Raw genomic sequence first — 24,972 nt, 5'->3', positions numbered from 1 at the left:
CATTATTAGAAAAAAAAGAGGGTTTATTCTTTGAATTACCCTTTTGTATGCAGGAGTGAACACTCTTTGCTTTTTTAGTGACCGTTCAAAATCGTTGAAGTTTAGTTTTTGCAGACTACTACTTAAATTTGCAGTGACTTTTTTTTTTTTGTAAGGGGGGTAAGTGAAACATTTAGCAGCCTTTGAAATCAGCAAGTTGCTTAGATAGTACTTTAGCTTTTGAAACTGAATATAACTATTAGTGTTAGAAAAGTATGTGTAAGGAATTGTATTTACATGCATACTAGTAGTACAATACTTGTAGTTGAATTTGGTTGGCAAAAGTATGTTTTCATTTTATTACGACTGCTAGTCAGGTAAGATATGGTGGGATTCATTCTGTAGTGTTTTCAGTGCCTGGGGCAAGGGGAGGAGCTCGCCTGTGTTATATGAGGGGTTAATACAAATAGGATAGGAACAGTTTTTAGACTGTTAATTGTGAATTTTACATTTGGATCATCACTTGTGTAGATTTGTTCACCTATTAAAATAATGAAAACTCTCGTGTGTGTGTGTGTGTGTGTGTGTGTGTGTGTGGTGGATCATAGGAATTGATTTGTGGAGTGATACTTTGAATAGTCACTGAAGACAGAAGTTTGGTATTTGGTATAGTCTACAGCAAATGCTTAGTATGTCCAGGTATTTTTTTTTTTTTAAGTTAAACCAATGTTAAGCTATTATTGGTAAATAGATTTGTAATTTTAGTGCTTCGTTATAGGGGATGTGAATAGTTTTAATGTCTTGTTTTTTCATAAGCAGATTAAGATGTAAAAATGTAAAATTATATTAGGCATTGTTATTTTTAAATACATTTATGGATTGGTACGCCTTTTTTTCACCTCATTTCGGCTTCACTGAGGGTTGGTAGATTTTTTTCTGAACTGTATCCCTCTAGTTCCAAAGTGCCAAAACAAATTGATTCTATCTTAAAAAACTACTGCATAAGTAAAATTAAAAAAAAGATTGCTTCTACTGATCTTTTTTGTATTTCAAATGGAACAAAACTTTTCTCGTAACTGTAATTTGTAAAGTTTAGATATCAGTTTACAGATGGGGAGGGAAGAAGTAAGGAAATATGGGTGAATAATATGTGTATGTATATGTGAGTCTGAGGCCCAAGGATAGAATACTGTCTCCAACCTTAGCCAGCTGTGGCCATATACTTGTAGGGAAGTTTCCATGCTGCTTTAGCTGCTTCTCTGAATTACCAAATCACTCCTGACAACACATACTCTGCCAGATGAACACGAACTAGAATCGATCTGATAAATCTGAGATTTATCAATCAAATACATCATACAACACATATTCTGCCAGATGAACACGAACTAGAATCGATCTGATAAATCTGAGATTTATCAATCAAATACATCATAATTTGCTGATCATAATAAAATGAAAATAGTTTTGCCTAAAAAAAAAAAACCCAAACCATATATTTCTTTATGATGTCTGGTACCTGCACCCAAGATTTTTCACTTTGAGTAAAATTAGGTAAGACTGGCTTGTGTGTATTTGCCTTAGCAAATGGAAAATTTGCTAAAAATTTATTTTTCCAGTGCAAATATGAACTTAAGACATTTTTTCAGCACATCTTAGAAAAGGAAATTCACATGAGTTCATGGGCTTAGATAATCTTTTATTACTCAAATGACTGGGAATTATGAGAGGTTATAGCTGTGTTTTTAAATAATTGTGTTTTGGAATAATTTTAAATTTATAGAAAAGTTGGAAATACAGAACTGAGTCATCTCATACCCTTCATCCAGCTTCCCCTAATGTTAGGATAATGATGATACATTTGTCCAAATTAAGAAATGAACATTGGTATGACATTACTAACTAGACTTTGTTTGCATTTCACCAACTTTTCCACTAATGTCCATTTTCTCTTCTGGGATCCAGTCCAGGATTCCACATTGCATATATATTGTTGTGTTTAAACAAGTGGAAATATACATATACAGATCAACTTTATGCCAGTTTAGCTTGGTATTTTGAGATTAAAAGGGCCTTGAAAAGCCAATCAACTGTGCTGAAGATTGCTTTTAATATTTGGATTTTGAATTTGGAATTTGTCATAAAAGAGGATCCTAGCCAAGGGTGTTTGGTTACCCACAGTACATTGCTGAAGAAGTCTAGTGACAAAGCAAGTCTCGTATATAATGTCCTACAACATGGACTCTGAAAGATGGTTTTATAGCAACGCTCCTTTGTACTTAAGTTGTGGTTAATTTTAGTAGTAAACCAGGAAATAGAAAAAAAGTAGACCTTTGTGCAAGTATTAACTTTGACCAGTTTGCATTTATGTGAACTTGTGGATTATTAATTTACTTCATTTTTACTTTAGTGGAATAAAATAAGTGACTTTTTTTTTTAATTTTTTTATTTTTTTGAGACAGTCTCACTCTGTCGCCCAGGCTGGAGTGCAGTGGCACGATCTCGGCTCACTGCAAGCTCTGCTTCCCGGGTTCACAGCATTCTCCTGCCTCAGCCTCCCGAGTAACTGGGACTACAGGCGTGTGCCACCACGCCCGGCTAATTTTTTTTTTTGTATTTTTAGTAGAGACGGGGTTTCACCGAGATGATCTAGATCTCCTGACCTCGTGATCCGCCCACCTTGGCCTTGCAAAGTGCTGAGATTACAGGCCTACGCCACTGCACCCGGCCTAAAATAAGTGACTGTTATGAAAGTGATTGCCTGATCTTTGGTTTAGGTTGTAAATTTAGTGTTCCTTAGTTTGGCACATAAATGTTGAGCTAAAAAATAAGTAATAGCTTACTTCAAAAAAGTTATTTTGCCATTATTTAAAATAAGACCTGTGCTGTCATTGTAACTAATTCATTGGGTAGGGTAATTCTATTTGAAGTCTGTTTGAGTTCTTTTAGTGCTCTTTGAAGATTTTAAGAAACTTGAATATTTGCCTGAGTTCTTGGTTTGTTTCCACCTCAGCTTCACACTTGTTCTTGTTTCCAGTTATACGCCTTCCTTTCCTATTTCTGGCTTTTGTAAAGGCATTCGTGGGAACTAAGTTAATAATCATTTCCAAATGCTGTGCAATAGGTGGTGTGAATTTTTTCTTTTTCCGTTTCCACAGGTATATTTGTATGTAGAGAGATTTAGAGTGCCTTAGTTACAACTTTTTACCATACTAATGCCAACATTCATGTTAGATGGTGTTTTGTTGGTTTTTTGAGAAAGGCTCGCTTTGTCTCCCAGGCTGGAATGGAGGTGTGCGATTACAACTCACTGCAACCTCAACCACTGGGGCTCAATTGATCCTCCCACCTCAGCTTCCCTAGTAGCTGACACTACAGGCACGTGCCACCACGCCTGGCTAATTTTTGTATTTTTTGTAGAGATGGGGTTTCGCCATGTTGCCTAGGCTGGTCTTGAACTCCTAGACTCAAAGGATCCACCCGCCTAGGTTTTGTTTGTTAATTGTCCGGTAAGAAAGGTACTGAGAGAAACACTGGTGGATTTTTAATTTGGTTTGTAAACTTACGTAGACATAAGTTATGTAGAGGATTATCTTGCTTCTAAACCAAATACTAGTTCTCGTCTAGGTTGCCTGTTTTAATTTTTTTAATTTTATTTTTTTGAGACCGAGTCTCGCCCTGTCACTCAGGCTGGAGTGCAGTGGCGGAATCTCGGCTCACTGCAATCTCCGCCTTCTAGGCCCAAGCCATTCTTCTGCCTCAGCCCCCGAGTAGCTGGGACTACAGATATACAGCATGCCCGGCTAATTTTTGTCTTTTTAGTAGAGGCGGGGTTTCATCATGTTGGTCAGGCTGGTCTCAAACTCTTGACCTCAAGTGATCTGCCCGCTTCAGCCTCTCACAGTGCTGGGATTACAGGCGTGAGCCACCGGCCCTGCCGTGGTTGTATGTTTTTAAATCTCCTTTTATTCTTTTGTTTCTGTAGTGTTTCCAGTAGTATAACATCAAACATTTTTCAAACTTTTTTTTTTTTTTTTTTTGGTCTCAGATGATTTTCTAATTTATTCCTCTCCCATTTGGTATTTAGTGTAATTTATCTCTTTTAGTGGTATATTGCTGATGAAATTTCTTTTACAAATGATTGTGCTTTACAAGGCTTTGTAGTTTTGAAATATTTGGAGCTGATTCGTTGTGGAATTGTGGAAATAAATAGGCTTAAAATTGGTTTAGACTTTTTCATAGAAGGCTCTTAATACCTCAAAATTTGTTTTGATCCATTCTGTCATTGTGTTTGCAATGATTTTAAAGTAAAATAACTATTCATTCAGTAAATATATATTGATCTTACTGAGTGCCAGGAATTGTGCTAGGCTAAATTTAATGGATGTTTTTCAAATCTGTTCTCATAATCTTAGCAATCACAATGATCTTGGGATTGCACAGTGCTCAATAGTTTATAAAATTTAATATTTGTCTTCTGATTCTTATGACCCTGCAAGGTAATGTTTTTCCGGTTGTTGACATGAGAAAATTGAGTTGCTCTAACTCACACAATTCCACAGTGTAGCCAGAACTAGAACTCAGTTCTGAGCTTTTTTTCTTCTTGTGTAATATATTCTTTGTCGAGTGTAGTTTTAGCATAAATCATCTAGTAGTTTTCTGATTCAATGTGTTTTTTCCATTCCATTTAGAAAATAGGGTATTTAGCAAATTTTTTTAAAACTGCAAATTTATTAAATTAAAAAAGTCCCTTTTCTTGCTTGATTCTTTTCCTTAAATTACCTGTTGCTTTTTTTTTTTTTTTCCCATCGTTGTGCTTCACAGGTATTTTAATAATGCTTTTCATTTCAGGCTTATTCAGAAAAGTTCAGAATATATCACTTTGCTCTAGGTTTAGAGATTTTCCTTCAATTAATGGCCTGAATTGCTGGGAAAAGTGGCACTACAGTTTATTTTTATCTAGCTTCTGGAGAGGGGATGACTTGGGCAATATTCACTCAGATTTGTCATTTGAGTTAGCTGTATTTATTTTCAAGGAATTTCTTGACGAGAAAGCTGTTCAATGATGGTTGAATATCTGCCTTTATTACGGTATTGTTAAAAAAAAACACTTTAGATGCTGTAAATTTGACTTTTTTTTTTTTAAAGAAAGGAAAAGGGACAAAATGCCAGTATTATAAAATTAATTTGTGTCTGAGTTACTATATTCTTTGATAAAAGTTCAATACTTGTAAATTTTATGCTGGTCAGAAAAAATTTCAGTGGATCCTCCAGGTGAGCAATAACCTTAGGAAGATAAAGATTGGATTTTAGACACACTGTAGTGTAGATTTTAGTATATAGATTTAAATATTTGTAGTTTACTTAAAATGCCAAGAGACCGAAATGAAACATTTGTCACTGTAATGTTAGGAAAGGTGACTTAACATTGTAATTTCTGTACCAGATTGAAGTTGCAGAGTGACATGTGACTTTAATGTCTGATGCTTCATTTTAAAATTGTTTAGTAAATATAATTTAAGTGTATTTAAGACAGATCACTATTTTAGTTCAGGCCTAGGGATTTGTATTGGGTTCCACAATTTCTAGCCTTTAGTCTCTTCTCCCTTTCTTTCAGTCTCCTTCATTGAGCCTTAGTTTATCTTTATAAAACACAGATGTGATTGCACCACTCACTTGCTTATAAACCTTTTATAGCTTTCACTCACTATCTACAGGATAAAGTCCAAACAGTTTAGTGGGATCTGTGAAGCCATTTACAAGCCTTGATAAAAATATCTAGTCCTGTTCCCCATTACTTTCCTCTATGGATATGAGCCTTTTTGGGATCTTTTCTTCAACTCCAAACTGCATATTATTATTTAGGGTTTCTTTTTTGTTTGTGATTTTATTGTTTCTATGCTTTTATTAGTGCCTCTTTTTTAACTGACTACAGGAAAATCTTATATTCTAATACTACTTTAAAATATCTCTATATGAAATCTTTTTTTTCAATCTTGTATCTTCCACAGTGTTTTGATCATATGACTAGTCTATGCTACTTTTCACATTGTATTAGCATGGATGTGTGTATATCTGCTTGGATTGACAGTGAACCGTTTGAAAATTGGGATTGTATGTCATGGGTTTACTCACGTGTGTATTTCATCTTGGTAACTTACATTCAAATGTTTGAATTGAGTCATTTAACTGTGGTTCATCCACCGAAATAACTGTATATATTTCTCAACTATGTCTTCATGAAAATCAGGTAGTGAGTTTCTTTAAGAAACTTAATATTTTTTTGTTTATCATATTTGCATTAAGTTTTATGGAATGGTTTATGTTGAGAGAACTGTGTATGTCTCAACTGATTTTTATGGTCCCATTGAGATTCCCATTGAGAATATAATGAAACCCTAGATTATCTTTCTCTCTCTCAAATTGTATTAATACACCAGAATACAAAAGGTATATGCCAGGCATTCTACTGAAAACTTAGAATAGTAAGTAAAGTCACAGTGTGTATGCTTCAGCTTCTGATCCTAGAAAAACCTTTCAAATGGGGCTACGTTGTCATGGGGTCACAGGGCAATGACTTTTTCTCGTTAAGTTTTTTTAAGGTCTTTGTTTTTCATTAGTTCATGGAAAAAGTAAAGAGTTTGATAGCTTAATGGAATAGCCCTAGCCATGAGTTACTTTAGAGTATGTTAATAGATGCCACAAAAGAGTAGATTTCATTGTTTGATTTTAGGCTTATAGCAATAATAAATCTTTTCTAACTCGGATGACTTAATACACTATGCTAATGTTTCCTTTTTATACACAAATATAATGCACCTGATTTGGTCATAGCCATCTCCACTGTTTTGTTTTGTGTTTTAACTGTATAGTGTTAGAGATCATAGATGCAGGATTAGAAGATTGGTCTGTGGTTGTGATGAACATTCTGAGAATTTTTTTTATCCCACTCAAATAGGATGAATTGTCTTTGCAGTAACAAAATTGGAAGTGATAATTATTGTAGTTCATATAGTACTGCTACTGTATTTGAACTCTATTGTGTTTTAAGATAAGTTGAATTTTCAGGTAGTAGGATTGATACCAGTTTTTAAAATTTTTTGAGGGTTGGTTTAAATATACCACAAATATATCACCTTTTTGTTTTCTTCATCCAGACAGGTGATTTGGCTTCTGCACAGTTAGGAGGAGCACCAAACCGATGGGAGGTTTTGTCAGCCACACCTACAACTATAAAAGATGAAGCTGGTAATCTAGTCCAGATTCCAAGTGCTGCTACTTCAAGTGGGCAGTATGTTCTTCCCCTTCAGAATTTGCAGAATCAACAAATATTTTCCGTTGCACCAGGATCAGATTCATCAAATGGTACAGTGTCCAATGTTCAATATCAAGTGATACCACAGATCCAGTCAACAGATGGTCAGCAGGTTCAAATTGGTTTCACAGGCTCTTCAGATAATGGGGGTATAAATCAAGAAAGCAGTCAAATTCAGATCATTCCTGGCTCTAATCAAACCTTACTTGCCTCTGGAACACCTCCTGCTAACATCCAGAATCTCATACCACAGACTGGTCAAGTCCAGGTTCAGGGAGTTGCAATTGGTGGTTCATCTTTTCCTGGTCAAACCCAAGTAGTTGCTAATGTGCCTCTTGGTCTGCCAGGAAATATTACGTTTGTACCAATCAATAGTGTCGATCTAGATTCTTTGGGACTTTCGGGCAGTTCTCAGACAATGACTGCAGGCATTAATGCCGATGGACATTTGATAAACACAGGACAAGCTATGGATAGTTCAGACAATTCAGAAAGGACTGGTGAGCGGGTTTCTCCTGATATTAATGAAACTAATACTGATACAGATTTATTTGTGCCAACATCCTCTTCATCACAGTTGCCTGTTACGATAGATAGTACAGGTATATTACAACAAAACACAAATAGCTTGACTACATCTAGTGGGCAAGTTCATTCTTCAGATCTTCAGGGAAATTATATCCAGTCGCCTGTTTCTGAAGAGACACAGGCACAGAATATTCAGGTTTCTACAGCACAGCCTGTTGTACAGCATCTACAACTTCAAGAGTCTCAGCAGCCAACCAGTCAAGCCCAAATTGTGCAAGGTATTACACCACAGACAATCCATGGTGTGCAAGCCAGTGGTCAAAATATATCACAACAGGCTTTGCAAAATCTTCAATTGCAGCTGAATCCTGGAACCTTTTTAATTCAGGCACAGACAGTGACCCCTTCTGGACAGGTAACTTGGCAAACGTTTCAAGTACAAGGGGTCCAGAACTTGCAGAATTTGCAAATACAGAATACTGCTGCCCAACAAATAACTTTGACGCCTGTTCAAACCCTCACACTTGGTCAAGTTGCGGCAGGTGGAGCCTTCACTTCAACTCCAGTTAGTCTAAGCACTGGTCAGTTGCCAAATCTACAAACAGTTACAGTAAACTCTATAGATTCTACTGGTATACAGCTACATCCAGGAGAGAATGCTGACAGTCCTGCAGGTGAGTCTTAAGTTACGTCATGCCATAAATAAGTTCAGTGATAATACATAGAGGGAAATTTTTTGCTTTAGGTATTTATCAGCATCAGGCTTACATTAGAAGTAACGATCAATGTTTGTATGAAAATATGTTTGTATGAAAGTAGACATCAAAGTATCTTCCAAATTATTCTTTGAAAGTTTGTAGTTTTTGAAGTTAGGGGTTCATTTTTCTATTATGCCAATTATGTTTATAGTTTTTTCTTAATTTCATATTTGTTTTGACATCTGATTGATATTGTCAGGCATTATACAATTTTTATTTGGCAGGTAGGGTGTCTTGGTTGGCCTTAGTGTGATGTGAATTAAAATTTTTATGCATTATATTTGGTTGAGGAGTCAGGTTGGTATAGTGAAAACATGGTACTGGGAGTAAATATGCCTCAGCCACTTGCTAGGTGTGTGATTTTGACCAAGTTATTTTTCTTTTGCAAACTCAGTTTCCTTGTTGTGTAAAATGGAGGTGTTGGACTAGGTAACTGTCTAGGTGACCTTCCAGACCAAAAATTCTTTGATTCTGTGATAGTGGGCATTAAACTTAGCTGTGCTAGAAATAGTTGTCAATAGTATGGGTAGACATTTCTGAAGTCTACTCTTTGAATGTTGTATAAGAATTAAATAATAAAGTTTAAAAAGAGATAGTGTCATTTTTACCCTATTAATGTTGTCTGTCTAGATAACATTTGATTGAATATTTTGTTGTGCAGTAAATCCTGAACTTTATTGCTTTAATTCTGTTTTGTATTTGGATTTCTGTGGAGATTGTACTACTAACGTTCTTTCACCAGGTCAGTGATTCTAAACTCTTAAATTGGGACACTTTAACTGAACTGACTCACATAACTCCCATCACCATTTAAAGATTTTTTTCTTTTGATAAATCTGTGTTACATACTTAGAAAATTGGAATGGTCTTAGAACCTCAGATCCATATTTGGAAATCCTTTAATTGCATTTGAGCTTTCTGAAGCTGTGATTTTTTTTTTTTAGGGGTTGGGATTAGGATTTCTGAAACTGGTTTAGAGCAGTAGTTTTTTTTTTTTTGAGTTGGAGTCTCGCTTTGTCACACAGGCTGGAGTGCAGTGGTGTGATCTTGGCTCACTGCAACCTCTGCCTTCTGGGTTCAAGCAATTCTCGTGCCTCAGCCTCTTGAGTAACTGGGATTAGCTCCTGAATAACTGGGATTACAGGTGCATACCACCACATCCGGCTAATTTTTGTATTTTTAGTAGAGATGAGGTTTCACCATGTTGGCCAGGCTGGTCACAAACTCCTGACCTCAAGTGATCCGCCTGCCTCGGCCGCCCAAAGTGCTGGGATTACAGGTGTGGGCCTCCCAAAGTGCTGGGATTACAGGTGTGGGTCTCCCAAAGTGCTGGGATTATAGGCGTGAGCTACCGCTCTGCTCCTGGCCTAGAGCAGTAGTTCTTAAAATGTGATCTGTGGACCATTGGATATCCCTGAGACCCTCTCAGAGGTCCTTCACATCAAGCTACACTAAGAAATTGTTTGCCTTGTTCTCTGTGTTGACACTTACAGTGGTGGTGGATAAAACTGCTTGTGTCTTAGAATAAATCAAGGCAGTGACAGCAAACTGTAATAGTTGTTGCTGTATTCTTCATGACCATGCACTTGCAGTTAAAGAAAAATCCCAGTTTCACCCAAGAATGACCTTGATGAACCAGTAAGAAAAGATATTTACTAAATCTTGACCCTTGAGGGCTGCATGTCTTTTAAAAAATTATAGCTTTATTGGGATATAACTCACATACCATAAAACTCATTCTTCATACAATTCACTGGTTTTAACTATGGCCATAGAGTTGTACAACCATCATCACTATCTAATTTCAGAGCATTTTTATTACCTCAAAAGGAAACCCATACCCTTTAGCAGTCACTCGTCATTCACTTCCCCTCAGACCCTGACAACCACTATGCTACTTTCTGTCCCTTCGGATTTGCCAGTTATTTCCTATCAGTGTAATTGTACAATATGTGGCCTTTGGTGTTTGGTTTCTTTTCATTTAGGATGATGTTTTCAAGGTTCATCTGTGTCATGGTATATGTCAGTACCTCATTTCTTTATATATGGCTGAATACTGTTCCACTGTATGGATATACCACATTTTATTTATCTGCTGATGGACATTTAGGTTGTTTCCACTTTTTGGCTATTATGAATAATGCTGCTGTGAACATTTGTGTGGGTAGTAGTTTGTGTGGAAATGTTTTCTTTTGGGTATGTACCCGGGACTGGATTGCTGGGTTGTATGGCAATTGGGTTTAACTGGTTTTCCAAAGAGACCATACCGTTTTACATTCTCATCAGCAATGTGTTGAGAGTCCCAGTTTCTCTCTAGCGCCACCAACCTTATTATTGCCCATCTTTCTGAATACAGCCATCCTAGTGGGTATGAAGTGATGGTTTTGGTTTGTAGTTCCTACTGCATATCTTTTTAGTATTCTTTGTGATGAAGTGGGAAGTATGCCTTAATAAAGCATTTTTGCTACATATCAAAATAAGAATTGTCTTTAAAAAACCACTTTTTTTCCTCAGTTATGCAGTTCTGTGAGTTGCAAGCCGAACTAGATGCTATTTTCATCAAATACTGTTTTTACTTGAAAGAATGATAAACTGTGGTCTTGAGATTAATGTAGTTAAGTGACAGATATTTCCTCAAAAAAAAAAAAAAAATGAAGTGAGCCTGTCATGTGAAGGAAAAAAAGTGGAAAGCATTTGCTGCTGCTGACAAAATTTGTGCTTTCAGTGAAAATTAGAATTTTGGAAAACTCAAATCTATTATGAGCTTGATACCTTCTTAATACTTAATATTTTTCTGATGAGATGGATAGTGATACTAACAAAGCTTTTTTGATACTGTATTTTAATGAAATGTGCTAACACTTGGAAGATCTGTATGATGGTTCAGTGAACCGGCAGTTTTCAGATGACCAACTCATTATATTATAAAATTATGCATGAGTAAAAGATCCATTCAAAGTGCGAGATAGACCAGTAACAGTATAGAAAGTTTACAGGTAGTGTCAGATTCCACATTTGGACTGAACTTTAAGAAACTGCCACCTGTTAAGTTTGGTGTAGTATTCAAAAAAAACCCACAATTGGCTGAAAGGATATTAAGTTATTCTTGCCCTTTCCAGGTACATATCTGTGAGTAGATACTCTTCATATACTTCAGCCTGAACCATATTGCAAGAGATTGAATGCAGGAGCAGATCTGAGACTTTAAATGTCTTCATTTATTCACTCTAGACATTACAGAGATTTGTGAAAATGTAAAACATGGTTTTCTCATTAAACTTTTTTTGTTGTTTTGAAAAATGTTTTTCATAAAATGTTAATTTATGTTAACGTGTAATGGATTTACTTTTAAATGAACTAAACTTAAATTTCTGTTTATGATACAGTAAATATCAATATACACATATACTACATGAACAGAAGTTTTTTGTGAACATCAGTAATATGTAAGTTTGGAAAGGAGTTCTGAGACTGAAAGGTTTGAGTTAGGTGACAGACTACTGAAGACATAAAAGGTAGTTTTTAGAAACCAGTTTTTAATGTGTATACAAAATTAATGTTACAGAGTTCTATAGGTGTTAGAAAAGAAATCTAGAAACTTTGATTTTTGTGGATTTATGTTGGTCATGAAATGAAGTTGGTATAAAGCACCAGGTTCTTCAGTAAAGTAATTTCTTTTCAAATGTTATCAGAATAGAAACACTGTGTATATTGAATACAAAATGGAATTTTAGTTTATTGAATGTTGCCCAGGAAGGGTAAAATAAATACTCCAGAAAGCCATTAAATTTGAATTTTGTCCTGATTTTAAAGGAAAGGGGAAATTACTTGAGAAAGTAAAAGTTAAAGCAAGTGAGAATAAACATGCTGGATAAGAAATAGCATATTTAGTAATAAATTCATTTTGAGGATATAAACTTTCTCTTGGTATGCTATCTTTCTAATTGGCAAGAAGGGAGATATATTATGTTAAGATGCTTTTTCTCGCCAGAAAATCAGAGCAAAACATTTGTTTCAGTGTTACGTGTAGTATGCTCAGATGAAAATGCTGAAAACTTTGGCATCCTTGGTTTGCTTTTTTTTCTTTTTTTCTTTTTTTAAGAGACAGGGTCTCTGTTTTCTAGGCTGGAGTGCAGCGGCATGATTATAATGCATTGTGATCTCAAACTCCTGGCCTAAGCCTCCTGAATGTGTAGAACTACAGGCTAGCGCCACCATGCCCAGCTAAGTTTTAAATTTTTTGTAGAGATGGCATCTTGCTATGTTGCCCAGGTTGGTCTTGAACTGCTAGGCAAAAGCAGTCCTCTTGCCTTGGCCTCCCAAAGTGTTGGAATTATAGGCATGAGCCACTGTGCCTAGCCTGCACTTTACGTTTGATAAGCATGACATTAATGTAACAATTTCCCAAAGTAAAGGAAAAAGTACTTTTTAATTAATTAATTTATTTATTTATTTTTAACCAGGGCTCTGGAACTTGCCTTTTTGTTTGTTTTTTGTTAAGTTTAAAGGACCCCTTTAACAAAAATGACCTCTACTGCAGCCTGTTTTAAGCAGTAAGTCTGACTTTGTTCCCTTCTTTTTTGGGGTACTTTTACTACTCCTTATCCTTTAGAAGCCAAATCTCCATCTTCCTGGAAACATCAGGCGCCAAGCTGAAACTCTACTAATCTTACATATTTCTGTCCATTTGTGGCCCACTGAGAAATGCATGCTGTTTTAGGAAACTTCATTGTTGTCTCATTTTTACTTTATCGTTGCTATGTATTTGAAACTGGGTAAGAGGAGGCAAAGTATGAATTTATGTATCTTTCCAATGTCAAAATTTCCCGCAAATTTAAGCCAGGACTTAATTCAGTCTCTCAAATTTTTGTCCTCTGTCAGATTTTGTTTTATCTAAAATACGGTTAATCTTTCAAGACTGGGCACATTTAAAATGGAGTCAGGTGTTTGAAGTTGGAAGAAGAGTTTATAGAAGTCATTTCTTCTTAAAAGCAAACAACTTAATGTTTAGAATTCCCCATTATTCATGAAAAACTGGATAGTTGCAGGTTAACTGGTAGCTATCTTTTTTTATTAGAGAAAATAGAAGCCTTACAAAAGGCAGGATTTTTTAACTTAATATTTAAGTATTTAAAGATTGACAGGCAAAAGAGAGGGATGGATCTTTTATGGGCTCCTACCGTATCGGGTACTGTTTAGGTGTTTTTAGGTGTATTATCTCATATAATTCTTTCTTACATTAATCTATTTACTGTTCTCACGGTTGGATAGGAAAGTAACTGGCCCAAGGCTTCACAACTAGGCTTTGTTCTTTTCACTATCCAATAGTGTCTTGGCAGTGTGCTCTTTAATTTATATCAGTATTGTATTTTTCTTCCCTTTTTTTGATTATTTTTATTTCAGATTTTTTTTTTCCTTTTTGGGGGTAAAGATACTAGCCTTGAATAAACTATTTTCTACATGGTAAGTGGAGGAAATGTCTTCTGAAACATTTTTATTTGTGATTCTAACAAGGTAAAAGATAAATCCTTACTGATTTTACCTAAAGGATCACTGTCAGAACTGGTTGATTTTAGAAATGCACAAATACTGCTAAAAGGCCAACCCTATTGCTTGAAAAGTAGAGTGTATGATGGAAATATGGTCTTTTTAGAGTTACAGAAAGAATAGACAAAATGTGATGACTGTGATCTGTGCTGATTTTAAGTAATTGGTAGACCTCCTTTTGCCCGTTACACAACATAAAAGGTTGTTGTGTAAGACTTTTACACTGTTGCTTTCTGTAGACTTTAAAGTTGTCTTATCAAAAATAACCTGAGGATGGTTTATTTAGGTATCATACCACTTAGCTTGGTTATGTCTGATTTCCTCTTCGTTTGTGAATCACGTATGTATTGCATGCTATGGTCTTTAAATTTTAGAAATTAAGATTTATATTTTAATGCTTGGGGAAAGCCTATGCATATTCTGATTTTCCAACAGTTTTTTTGGTTAATTAATTTTGAGTCTTATAATTATGTATTTTCTGTACTTAAAGTTGATTTGCTTACAAAAGTAATACATGCTTGATATGGAAAACAAAAACATGGAAATATTTAATGTAGAAAGTGAAATTTTCTCATCTCTTAGGAATAAGACTTAGTGTCATATATTTTAAAATATTGTCATAATTATACTGCATATACACTTTTTACAATATTGCTTAATTTTTAGTTTCAGGAGGATGAAAATAGAATAGTCCCCCCTTTATCAGTGAGGGATAGTTCAAAGACCCCCCAGTGGATGCCTGAAACCCCAGGGAGTACCAAACCCTATATACACTATGATTTTTACTATATAGTAATGAGTGGGTAGCATGTACGGTGGATAGGCTGGACAAAGGAATGATTCACGTCCTGGGTGGGATGGAATGAGACAGCATGAGATTTCTTAATGCAAAGAATGGCATGTAATTTAAATAAAGTCTTTATTTCTGGAATTTTTAATTTCATGTTTTCGGACTGTGATTGACTATGGGTAACAAACCATTGTGGAAAGCAAAACCTTCGATAAGGGTATAAGGACCTCCTATACTTGCTAAGTATTTAGGTCAAGAATTACATCCTATTTAATTAGCTATTAATATAGATAAAAGTACCCCACATGCAGAAAAACCCAGAGTTAGATTCATTGCTGAAAACAAGAGCCTGGAGTAGAGCTCTTTTTTGTTAAAGGGAAGCTACAAAAAGTTGTTGCTGTTTGTTATCCTGAGGTATGACTTAAATGAAGATTTACAGAGATGAGACGATGATGCAGGAAAATAGGAGGACATCAGCACAGTCTTACGACCACCACATCTGAACCAGTCTGAACCATTGAACTGTTAGCTGAGTGTTTGGATTTGTGATATAGCCAGTATTACTACTTACAAGAGTTATATATGAGTTCTGGGACTTGCAGAAATGCCAGACCCAAAATTGTAATACTGAGAAAGAAAGAAAAAAATTGTATTCAAGATGATCCTGAAAACATAAATTCCAAAATACATGAAGGCAAAATCTATGAAAGATAGCTGATAAAATCAACAATTAGGAGATGAATTCATGTCAGATTAAAGAAAATAAAACATTCTGTTAAAGACTTTGAAAATCAGTATGCTTGCAATTGTCAGTGAGATAAAAGAAGCAATAGCATCTATAGAAAAGAAGTGAAACAAAAACAATAGATACGGAAAAACAATCAAATCCTGTACATGAGAAACCCATTTCATTGATTCTAAGACAAAATTTTGAAATTGGAGTGCATCTTGCAATTCAAGGCATGCCAGTGTTTCTCTCTCTTTTTTTTTTTAAAACTGGTAGTGCTTTTTCTTAGATGAAACATAAAAGTTTTTCGGGGAGAAAAAAGACAACCTTTAAAATGGATTGAGCAAATAGTAATATGCTTAGGAATTTACCCAGAATACCACACAGAGATAATGAATGAGCAGTTAAGACATGGAGGATAGACTGAGAGCCACCAGTGTAGGAATTTCAGAAAAAAAGAATAAAGTGAATGGCAAGAGAAGCAATGTTTGATGAAACAATGGCTAAGAATTTTCTTGTGTTGAAGAAATACAATCTACAGATCAAGTTTTATTTCAGGTATGTAGATAAGTAGAAATAAGTTCATCTCTGACTTAAACTAAAATCACAGACATTACAGAGATGTTACATTAACATCTTAAATGTTAACAGAGAGAAGACAGATTACTTACAAGGAATGATAGCCCAGCCAGGCATGGTGGCTCATGCCTCTAATCCCACCACCTTAGGAAGCCAATGCAGGAGGATCACTTGAACCCAGGAGTTAGTTTGAGACCAGCCAGGGCAACATAGTAAGACCCTCCGTCTACCTTTAAAAAAAAAAAAAAAAAAAAAAAGCAAGGCGTGGTGGTACGCACCTGTAGTCGCAGCTACTGGGGAGGCTAAGTTGGGAGGATTGCTTAAGCCTGGCAGGTTGAGGCTGCAGTGAGCTGTGATTGTGCCACTGCACTCCACACTGGTGGAGCGAGGCCCTGTCTTTAAAAAAAAAAAAAAAAAAAAAGGCAGATCTTTCTTTTTAGCCACACAGATGTCAGAAGATCGTGGAGTAATATTGTGCTGAGAGAAAATAACCAGCAGCCGAGAATTCAGTGGGCAATTAAACTACTATTCAAGATTCAGAGTTTAGTGAAGATATTTAAAATACTATTATTCAAAGACTTTTATTGAACTGACTACTGTAGGATTAAGTAGGAAAAATGGATCCTGAGGAAATGAGTTGGAAATGAGGAAATAACAGTAATTACAGAAATGGATTTAAAAAATTGATGATTTGAATCCCAGTGTGGTGGTACATGCCTTTAGTTCCAGCTACTCAGGAGGTTGAGGTGGGAGAATTGCTTGAGGCCAGGAGTTTAAGACCAGCTTGGGCAAGATAGACCCCTATCTCTTAAAAAAAAATCAGTAATATTGGTAACTTAGAAATATAAAAAATGTCAAAAGTACACAAAAACTATATAATGAACCTTCCATGTACCCCTTTCCCAGCTTTAGCAATTATGAACACCCTGCTATTCTTGTTTCCTTTATTTCTACCATTTAAAGTTTTATTTTTGCTGGGTTATTTAATCAATTTATTCCTTTTTTTGAGACCGTATCTTGCTCTGTCGCCCAGGCTGGAGTGCAGTGGTGCGATCTTGGCTCATTGCAACCTCTACCTCCTGGGTTCAAGTGATTCTCCTGCCTCAGCCTCTCGAGTAGCTGGGATTACAGGAGCCTGCCACCATGCCTGGCTAATTTTTGTGTCTTTTAGTAGAGATGGGATTTCACCACGTTGGCCAGGCTGGTCTTGAACTCCTGACCTCAAATGATCTGTCCATCTCAGTCTCCTAAAGTGCTGGGATTAAGGCATGAGCCACCAGGCCTGACCTTTGCTGGGTTATTTTAAAGCAAATCTGACATCATATAATATTATCCCAAAATACTAATGGAGTGGTTCTCAGTGTGTGGTCTGAGACCCCTGGGGGAGGTGTCCCCGGGATCCTTTAATGGGAGAGTGAAGTCAAAGCTATTTTCATACTATTAAGATGTTATTTACCTCTTTCACCTCACAAGTAGTGTACAGTGGAGTTTTTATTAGGGAAGTTGAACATTTTTGCATGTTTATTGGCTATTTGTGTTTTTTTGTTAAATTGCCTTTTATGTTTTTTGCTTATTTTCTCCTACTAGTATAGCATACTTTTTGTGTACTGTATACATAAAGATGTTGTAAACGTCTTTATATGTCTGGGATATTAATCTTTTGTCCCACACTACAAATAATGTCACCATTTTTTTGCCTTCAGGTTTAGTCATGTTGAGTTGAGGTATACATAAGTTCTTACAAGACTTTTTTTAGTGTAACAATTTAGAAACTTTGAGGTGTAGTTTTTGAATTTAGTTTGTATTGATTTACAAGTCTTCTGATGTAGTGGGAATAGTATGTGGAAGAAATTGGGAATTTAGACTAGAAGATCTAAAATGCATTGTGTGACCTTTAAAATAAAGTAATTTTAAATATATGGTTTTGGTCACACTTTGGTTTCTTAGTATTCTACGGAAAAATAGTGTTCATAGTTCCATGAGACCCATCCTTAATTAAGGATGATACTTTCATCAACCTGAAGTGTATTTAATTTAACATTAGTAAATATTATAACCATTTACTTGTTCTGATATAGCTATGTGATTTAAACCGTAGAATTTTAGAGAGCTCAACTAATTCAGCTTATTAAATGCATCTTGAACAAATGGCTGCTCAGTGTTTGTTTTTTGTAGAGACAGGGTTTCACCATGTTGGCCAGGCTGGTCTCAAACTCCTAGCTTCAAGTGATCCAGCTGCCTTGGCCTCCCAAAGTGCTGGGATTACAGGCATGAACCACCGTCCCACCATTGGTGGTTTTTTTTTGTTGTTGTTGTTTTTGAATACTTTTCTCTTTAATTTTTTTGGAATAGTATATTTAGTTTAATAACCAAATTTACCCCATAATTTAGTCAGCAACAATAATGCAAATAAGGATTCTGGATGAACATAAAAGAATGGAAATCACCTGATGTGTGCTCTTCATTAGAGTGTTGATATATTTTTCAGTAATGCCGTATTACTTTTAATCCAAGAGAAGAACTTTATTACAGCTTGTTCTCTAAACTGCCTCATCATTTTAGTGGTTCTTGGGGACAATTTTTATATTCAACTTCTAGTTTTTTTGAGACAAGGTCTAGCTCTGTCACCCAGGCTGGAGTGCAGTGGTGCAATTTTGGTTCACTGCAATCTCCAGCTCCCAGGCTCAAGCAATCCTCCTGAGTTAGCTGGGACTACAGGTGTGTGCCACCACACCTGGCTAATCTTTTGTATTTTTTCTAGAGATGGGGTTTTGCCATGTTGCCCAGGGTGGCCTCGAACTCCTGAGTTCAAGCAGTCCGCCTGCCTTGGCCTCCCAAAGTGTTGGGATTATAGGCGTGAGCCACCATGCCTGGCCTTCAGCTTTATTTTATGAGGGTACTTAACATGTGATGATGTTTTCATAAATCTCATAAGTTCTCTGATGAAAATAGGACCATCATTCTCCCAGCAACCTAGGTTAGTCAGTCATTGATTCAGTCAACAAATGTTTGAGGGTACAGTCAAATGCTGCATAATGATGTTTCAGTCAGCAGCGAACCACTTATACGATGGTGGTCCCATAAGATGTAAGACTTTTATTTTTACGATTCCTTTTCTGTTATGTTTAGATACACAGATACATACTATCATGTTTACAGTTGCCTATAGTACTCAGTACAGTAACTTGCTATACAGGTTCTTAGCCTGTGAAAAATAGACTATACCTATAGCCTAGATATGTAGTAGACTATACCATCTAGGTTTGTGTAAGAAAGACTGCAATGTTTGTACAGTGATGAAATCGCCTAATGATATATTTCTCAGAATGTATCCCAGTCATTAAGTGACAAATGGTTGTATATTACACTATTCTAGGTAATGTTCTTTGCAGCAGTGAAAAAGACTAAGTCCCTCCTCTCATGAATCTTGTATTCTAGTGGATGAAGACAAATAAGCAAATACAATACTTTTAAATAATTAGTGTTACGAAGAAAATAAAGCAGCGCAGGGAGCAGTGGTTCACACCTTTAATTCCAGCACATTGGGATACCGAAGTGGGAGGTTCACTTAAGCCCTGGAGTTCGAGACCAGCCTGGGCAACATACTGAGACCCCAATCATAAAAAAAAAATTAAAAGGAAAGTAAAGCAGAGTTATGGAATAACCATGGAGTATGGTGGTTATTTTAAATATGATGGTTAGGAAATCCCGCCTTATGAGAAAATGAAATTGAACTACAGATCTGAACATTGATAAAAGAGCCTGTCACATTGACATTTGGAGGAAAGAGTATTCCAGGAAGAGGGAATGAGCAAGGTGGCTGGAATTTCATGAATGAGGAGTGTTAGAAAATAAGACTGGAATCAGTCAGGGGCCAGATAATATACGCCATGGTAGGGAAATTGGATTTATTTCATGTCTCATAGGAAAACATTGGCAGGTTTTAAATAGGGAACTGATATAATTTATGTATTTAAAAGATCACGCTAGCAGGTCCCTGCCTCAGAGTAAGCATAAGGCTGATGGAGCAATGGAGTCATCCCTCAGTATCCATTGGGAATTGGTTCTAGGATACTCCCTACACCCTCTAGAATATCAAAATCCCCAGATGCTCTAGTCTCTTGTAGTATTTGCATATAACCTACACACCTCCTCCCACAAGCTTTAAATCATCTCAGTTACTTATAATAATATAATGTAAATGCTATATACATATTTGTACTGTATTTTAAATTTTGTATTATTATTTTTGTGTTTTTAAAAAAACATTTTTGATGTACAGTTAGTTGGATCCACAGATATAGAACCTGTGGAGGGTTGACTGTACAAGCAAAAGATGATAGTTTGGCTAGGCTAGTAATGAGGAAAATCTGGGGAAGGGTGGAGTAAAGTGGGAATTAAGTCTGTTATGGCTTTGTTAAATTTGAAATGACTGTTAGATCTATAAGTGGTTGGAATATCAGAATCTAGTGGTCAGGTTGGGCTGGAGGTAGAATTTAGGGTGTCATTAGTGTATACAGATATGACTCAATGAAATATTCAGGTCATAGTTTCTTTTGCAGTCGCCCAGGCTGGAGTGCAGTGGCATGATCTTGGCTGACTGTAACTTCCGCCTCTTGGGTTCAAGCGTTTCTCCTGCCTCAGCCTCCCAAGTAGCTGGGATTACAGGCGTGTGCCACCACGCTCGGCTAATTTTTGTATTTTTCATAGAGGCAGGGTTTCACCATGCTGGCCAGGCTGGTCTTGAACTTCTGACCTCAAGTGATCTGCCTGCCTTGGCCTCCCAAAGTGCTGGGATTACAGGCTTACAGGCCTCGTGAGCCACTGCGCCCGGCCCCAACTTTTGACTGCATTGTAGAATCTCACAGAGAACTTTCTAGAAATGCCAACAACTTGTGTTCATCGTTCTCCCAATTCTAGTTTAATTGCTCTGCATGAAGCCAGGAAAGTTGTGTTGTAAAAGTCCCAAAGTGATTTTGAAGTGCAGCTGGTTTAAGAAATTCTAACTTAGTAGAGAAAGAATATACATAGAGAAGAGCTTGGGAAATCATATTCTGAGCTTCAAGTTATTTCTCTAGACTTTTTAAATGCAGGGTCTGGCACAGAATCAAATGTAACCCACCAGGCATATGAGAAGGTAAGATACCATGAATGAGAACCAGCAGAAACAATGGAAATAGACTAAAAACTACTTACTGTGGTCTAGGGAATACAAGCCAAGCTTGAAAAAATTTTAACAGAGTTGGAGACTGTAACAGAAATGACACTGCAGATTTGTAAAAGAACCAAATAGAAATTCAGGAACTGAAACTTAAGTATCCAAAATTGAGGGAAAGCCTTAGGAATGAGTCCTAGGGCATTCCCAATATTTAGAGGGTGAGAAGTAGAGGAAGAGCTAGCAAAGGAAACAGAAGGAGCTTCCATGAAAGCCAAGTATATTCTGGAAGCCAAGTGTGTAAATTACTTAAGAAAGGAGGAGGGAATGCTTATCCGTTTCTTTTCTTTTTTTTAGACAGGGTCTCACTATCACCCAGGCTGGAGTGCAGTGGCACGATCACTGCCTTGACCTTCCAGGCTCAGGTGACCTTACCACCACAGCTTCCCAAGTAGCTGGGACTGCACATGTGTGCTGCCATGTCCGGCTAATTTTTTGTAATTTTTAGAAGAGATGGGGTTTTGCCACGTTGACCAGGCTGGTCTCAAACTCCTGGTCTCATGTTATCCACCTGCCTTAGCCTCCCAAAGTGCTGGAATTACCAGCATGAGCCACCATGCCTAGCATTATCTATTCATATATTGTGGAGGGTACATAAGATGAGAGAGAACGGGTTATTGGATTTACTAAGATAATGATTGTTGGTGACTTTTAACAAGTGGTTTCATTAGAGTGGTGGGGAGGAAAGCATGAGTAGAATGATTTAAAAGAAGAGGATTTAGTGAGAGTAATTACAGACAGTTTTTTTTTTTTTTTTACTCGTGTTGTGAGCAACATTGAAATAGATGGTAACTGGAGGTGGACCTGGTTGAGGAGGTTGGTTTTCTAAGAATCTCGCAACAAATAAATGATAGAGGAGAGAAAGTATGAAAGAGGATGAGAGAGGGATGTTTAAAGAAAACAAACAAGATGAAATACAGGACACAGGTTTAAGGGTTGGACACAGGAATAGGGGTCATTATGTTATAACAGGGAGGACATTGGGTAGACGTTCAGAGATACAGATATGTTGATTGGAAGATAAGATAATTCTTGTCAGATTGTTCCTTATTTCCTTTCGTGATAAGAAACAAGCTGAGATGGGTGAGAGGGCCAGGTGTTAGGAAGTTTGAGAAGGAAGAAGGTATGAAGTGGTCATCTGAGAGAATCGGACAGTGAAATGTGAGATGTAGAATTGCAGCAGTACTGGGTGCCTGCTTGAATAATCAGCACAGTTGTGTTTTTTCTCCAGCTGCCTTTAGCTGCTGGGGCACACATGCAGTGTTCAGTCTTCTGTTTCCTGGTGGAAAGTTCCAAGTCCTTTTCGTTCTATTTCTGCCATATTTTTGTTATCTGTTCATCCTCTCCATTCTCAGTTTGTTAGTTTGGCTCTTACTGGTCTCCTAGACCAGGGATCTTGAACCCCCGGGTGCCAAGGCCGCAGTGCCAAAAATAAGCAGCGGGCGATAAGCATGACTGGCTGAGCTCCGCCTCCTGTCACATCAACAGCAGCATTAGATTCTCATAGGAGCCCGAACCCTATTGTGAATTGCACATGCGAGGGATCTAGGTTGCAAGCTCCTTATGAAAATCTAATGCCTGATGATCTGAGTGAGTGGAACAGTTTCACCCTGAAACCATCTCCCTTGTCAGCAGTAAAATTGTCTTCCATGAAACTGGTCCCTGGTGCCAAAAAGGTTGGGGACCACTGTCCTAGACTACCATTAAGACATCTAATCTAGGCTGAGTGTGGTGGCATAATCCCAGCACTTTGGGAGGCTGAGGCTGGGAGAATTGCTTGAAGCCAGGAAGTTGCAACCAGTCTGGGCAACCAAGCAAGACCTTGCCCCTACCAAAAAACAAAAAAAATTAGCTGGTCACAGTAACGTGGGCCCACAGTCCTGTCTGCTCAAAGAGGCTGAGATGGGAGGATTGATTGAATCCAGGAGGTCAAGCCTACAGTGAGTTATGATTGAGTCATTGCACTCCAGCCTGGGTGACTCTCTCTTAAAAAACAACTTTTATTTTCCATGCCCCCTCCTTTCTGGTGCATTAACAAAAATTTATTTTTTAAAAAAATTTTTACATTTTTTATCTTTTTAATTCCTCCCCCAAAATCAGATGTAACTTTTTGTTTTTTTTTTGTTTTTTGAGATGGAGTCTCACTCTGTTGCTCAGGCTGGAGTGCAGTGGCGCAATCTTGGCTCACTACAACTTCCGCCTCTCTGGCTGAAGTGATCCTCCTGCCTCAGCCTCCTGAGTAGCTGGGACTACAGGCCCATGCCACCACACCTGGCTAATTTTTTGTATTTTTAGTAGAGACAGTGTTTCACCATGTTGGTCAGGCTGGTATCAAACTCCTGACCTCAGGTGATCTACCTGCCTCGGCCTCCCAAAGTGCTGGGATTACAGGCATGAGCCACCGTGCCTGGCCAGATGTCACAAAAATTTTTAATCTTATTTCAAAAATGCTGCAGTAGATATCCTTATACAGATGTATCATTTCTTTTGTTAAAGTATGCATATCCGAAGCATATACATCTGAAAGCAAAATCCCAAGGTTGGAGAATATGTGCATTTTAAATTTTGTAAGATACTAGGAACTGTTCCAATACATCATTTTTGTATCAGTCATTTTCCCTAAACACAGATCGTGTTGCTTTCTGTAAAGTCTTTACTGGCTTTTCCATTACCTTTAAATTGATGTCTGTTGAGTCTACAAATAACTTATAGCACTCTTGCTGTGCATGCCAGATACTGGAATTACAAAGGTGAATATTATAATTCTTGCACTAAAGGTGCTCATAATCTAACAAGTTAGACTATGATTTCTCAACCTCTGCCCTGTTGATATTTTGGGCCTGATGATTCTTTGTTGTGGGGCTGTCCTCTGCATTGTAGGCTGTTGAGAAGCATTCCTGACTTACCCATTAGACGCTGGTAGCACTCTGTACCCCCTGCAGTTGTGATAATAAAAAAAATGGCTTCATACATTGCCAGATGTCCCCTGGAGGACAGTTCTTCATCTCCCCCTTAAGAATCATTGGGTTAGACAGACATGCACATGATTCTAGTATAATGTGATAAATGGTATGTTAACATTGAACCCCACAGCACTTTAGAAACAGGAATAGTGGAGTAACCTTCAGGTTGACATCTTTCAAGACTTAGCCCAGATACTACCTTATCCCGCAGCCTTCCCTTCTTCTTGCCACCTTTGAATTACTGCTTGTTTAGTAGCGCTTGTCCTTTGTCTTGTATTATAGCTAACATGTATTTCTTGTTTTGGGATTGGGCAGTCATTGCTTACTCATCTTTTTTTTTCTGCATTCTTTTTTTTGGTGGATAAAATGAAGAGATGCCAATAATAGATACAGAATAAACGTAGATTTGTGTGGAAATGTGTAATGTAAATTTTACCTCTTTGGTTGCTTTTTTTTTTTTTTTTTTTTTTTTTGAGGCAAAGTTTCGCTCTTGTTGCCCAGACGGGAGCACAATGGCACTATCTCGGCTCACTGCAACCTCTGCCTTTTAGGTTCAAGCGATTCTCCTGCC

At 37.0% G+C, this 24,972-nt stretch overlaps 1 protein-coding gene across 3 annotated transcripts in view; it reads left to right on the top strand.

The window, feature by feature from the left end:
• The window catches only part of SP3 (Sp3 transcription factor), a 56,695-nt gene that overhangs the window by 1,982 nt on the left and 29,741 nt on the right, over positions 1 to 24,972 (top strand). For all 3 annotated transcript variants that reach the window (XM_024243046.3, XM_024243044.3, NM_001159789.1), the window contains 1 exon segment: positions 7,137 to 8,496. In XM_024243046.3, the coding sequence (XP_024098814.1) occupies positions 7,137 to 8,496 (1,360 nt within the window).

The sequence above is a fragment of the Pongo abelii genome, chromosome 11, assembly GCF_028885655.2.
Source record: "Pongo abelii isolate AG06213 chromosome 11, NHGRI_mPonAbe1-v2.0_pri, whole genome shotgun sequence".
Lineage (NCBI taxonomy): Eukaryota > Metazoa > Chordata > Mammalia > Primates > Hominidae > Pongo > Pongo abelii.
The sequence above is the reverse complement of the archived record's forward strand: the minus strand, read 5'-3'. Positions and strand labels throughout refer to the sequence as shown.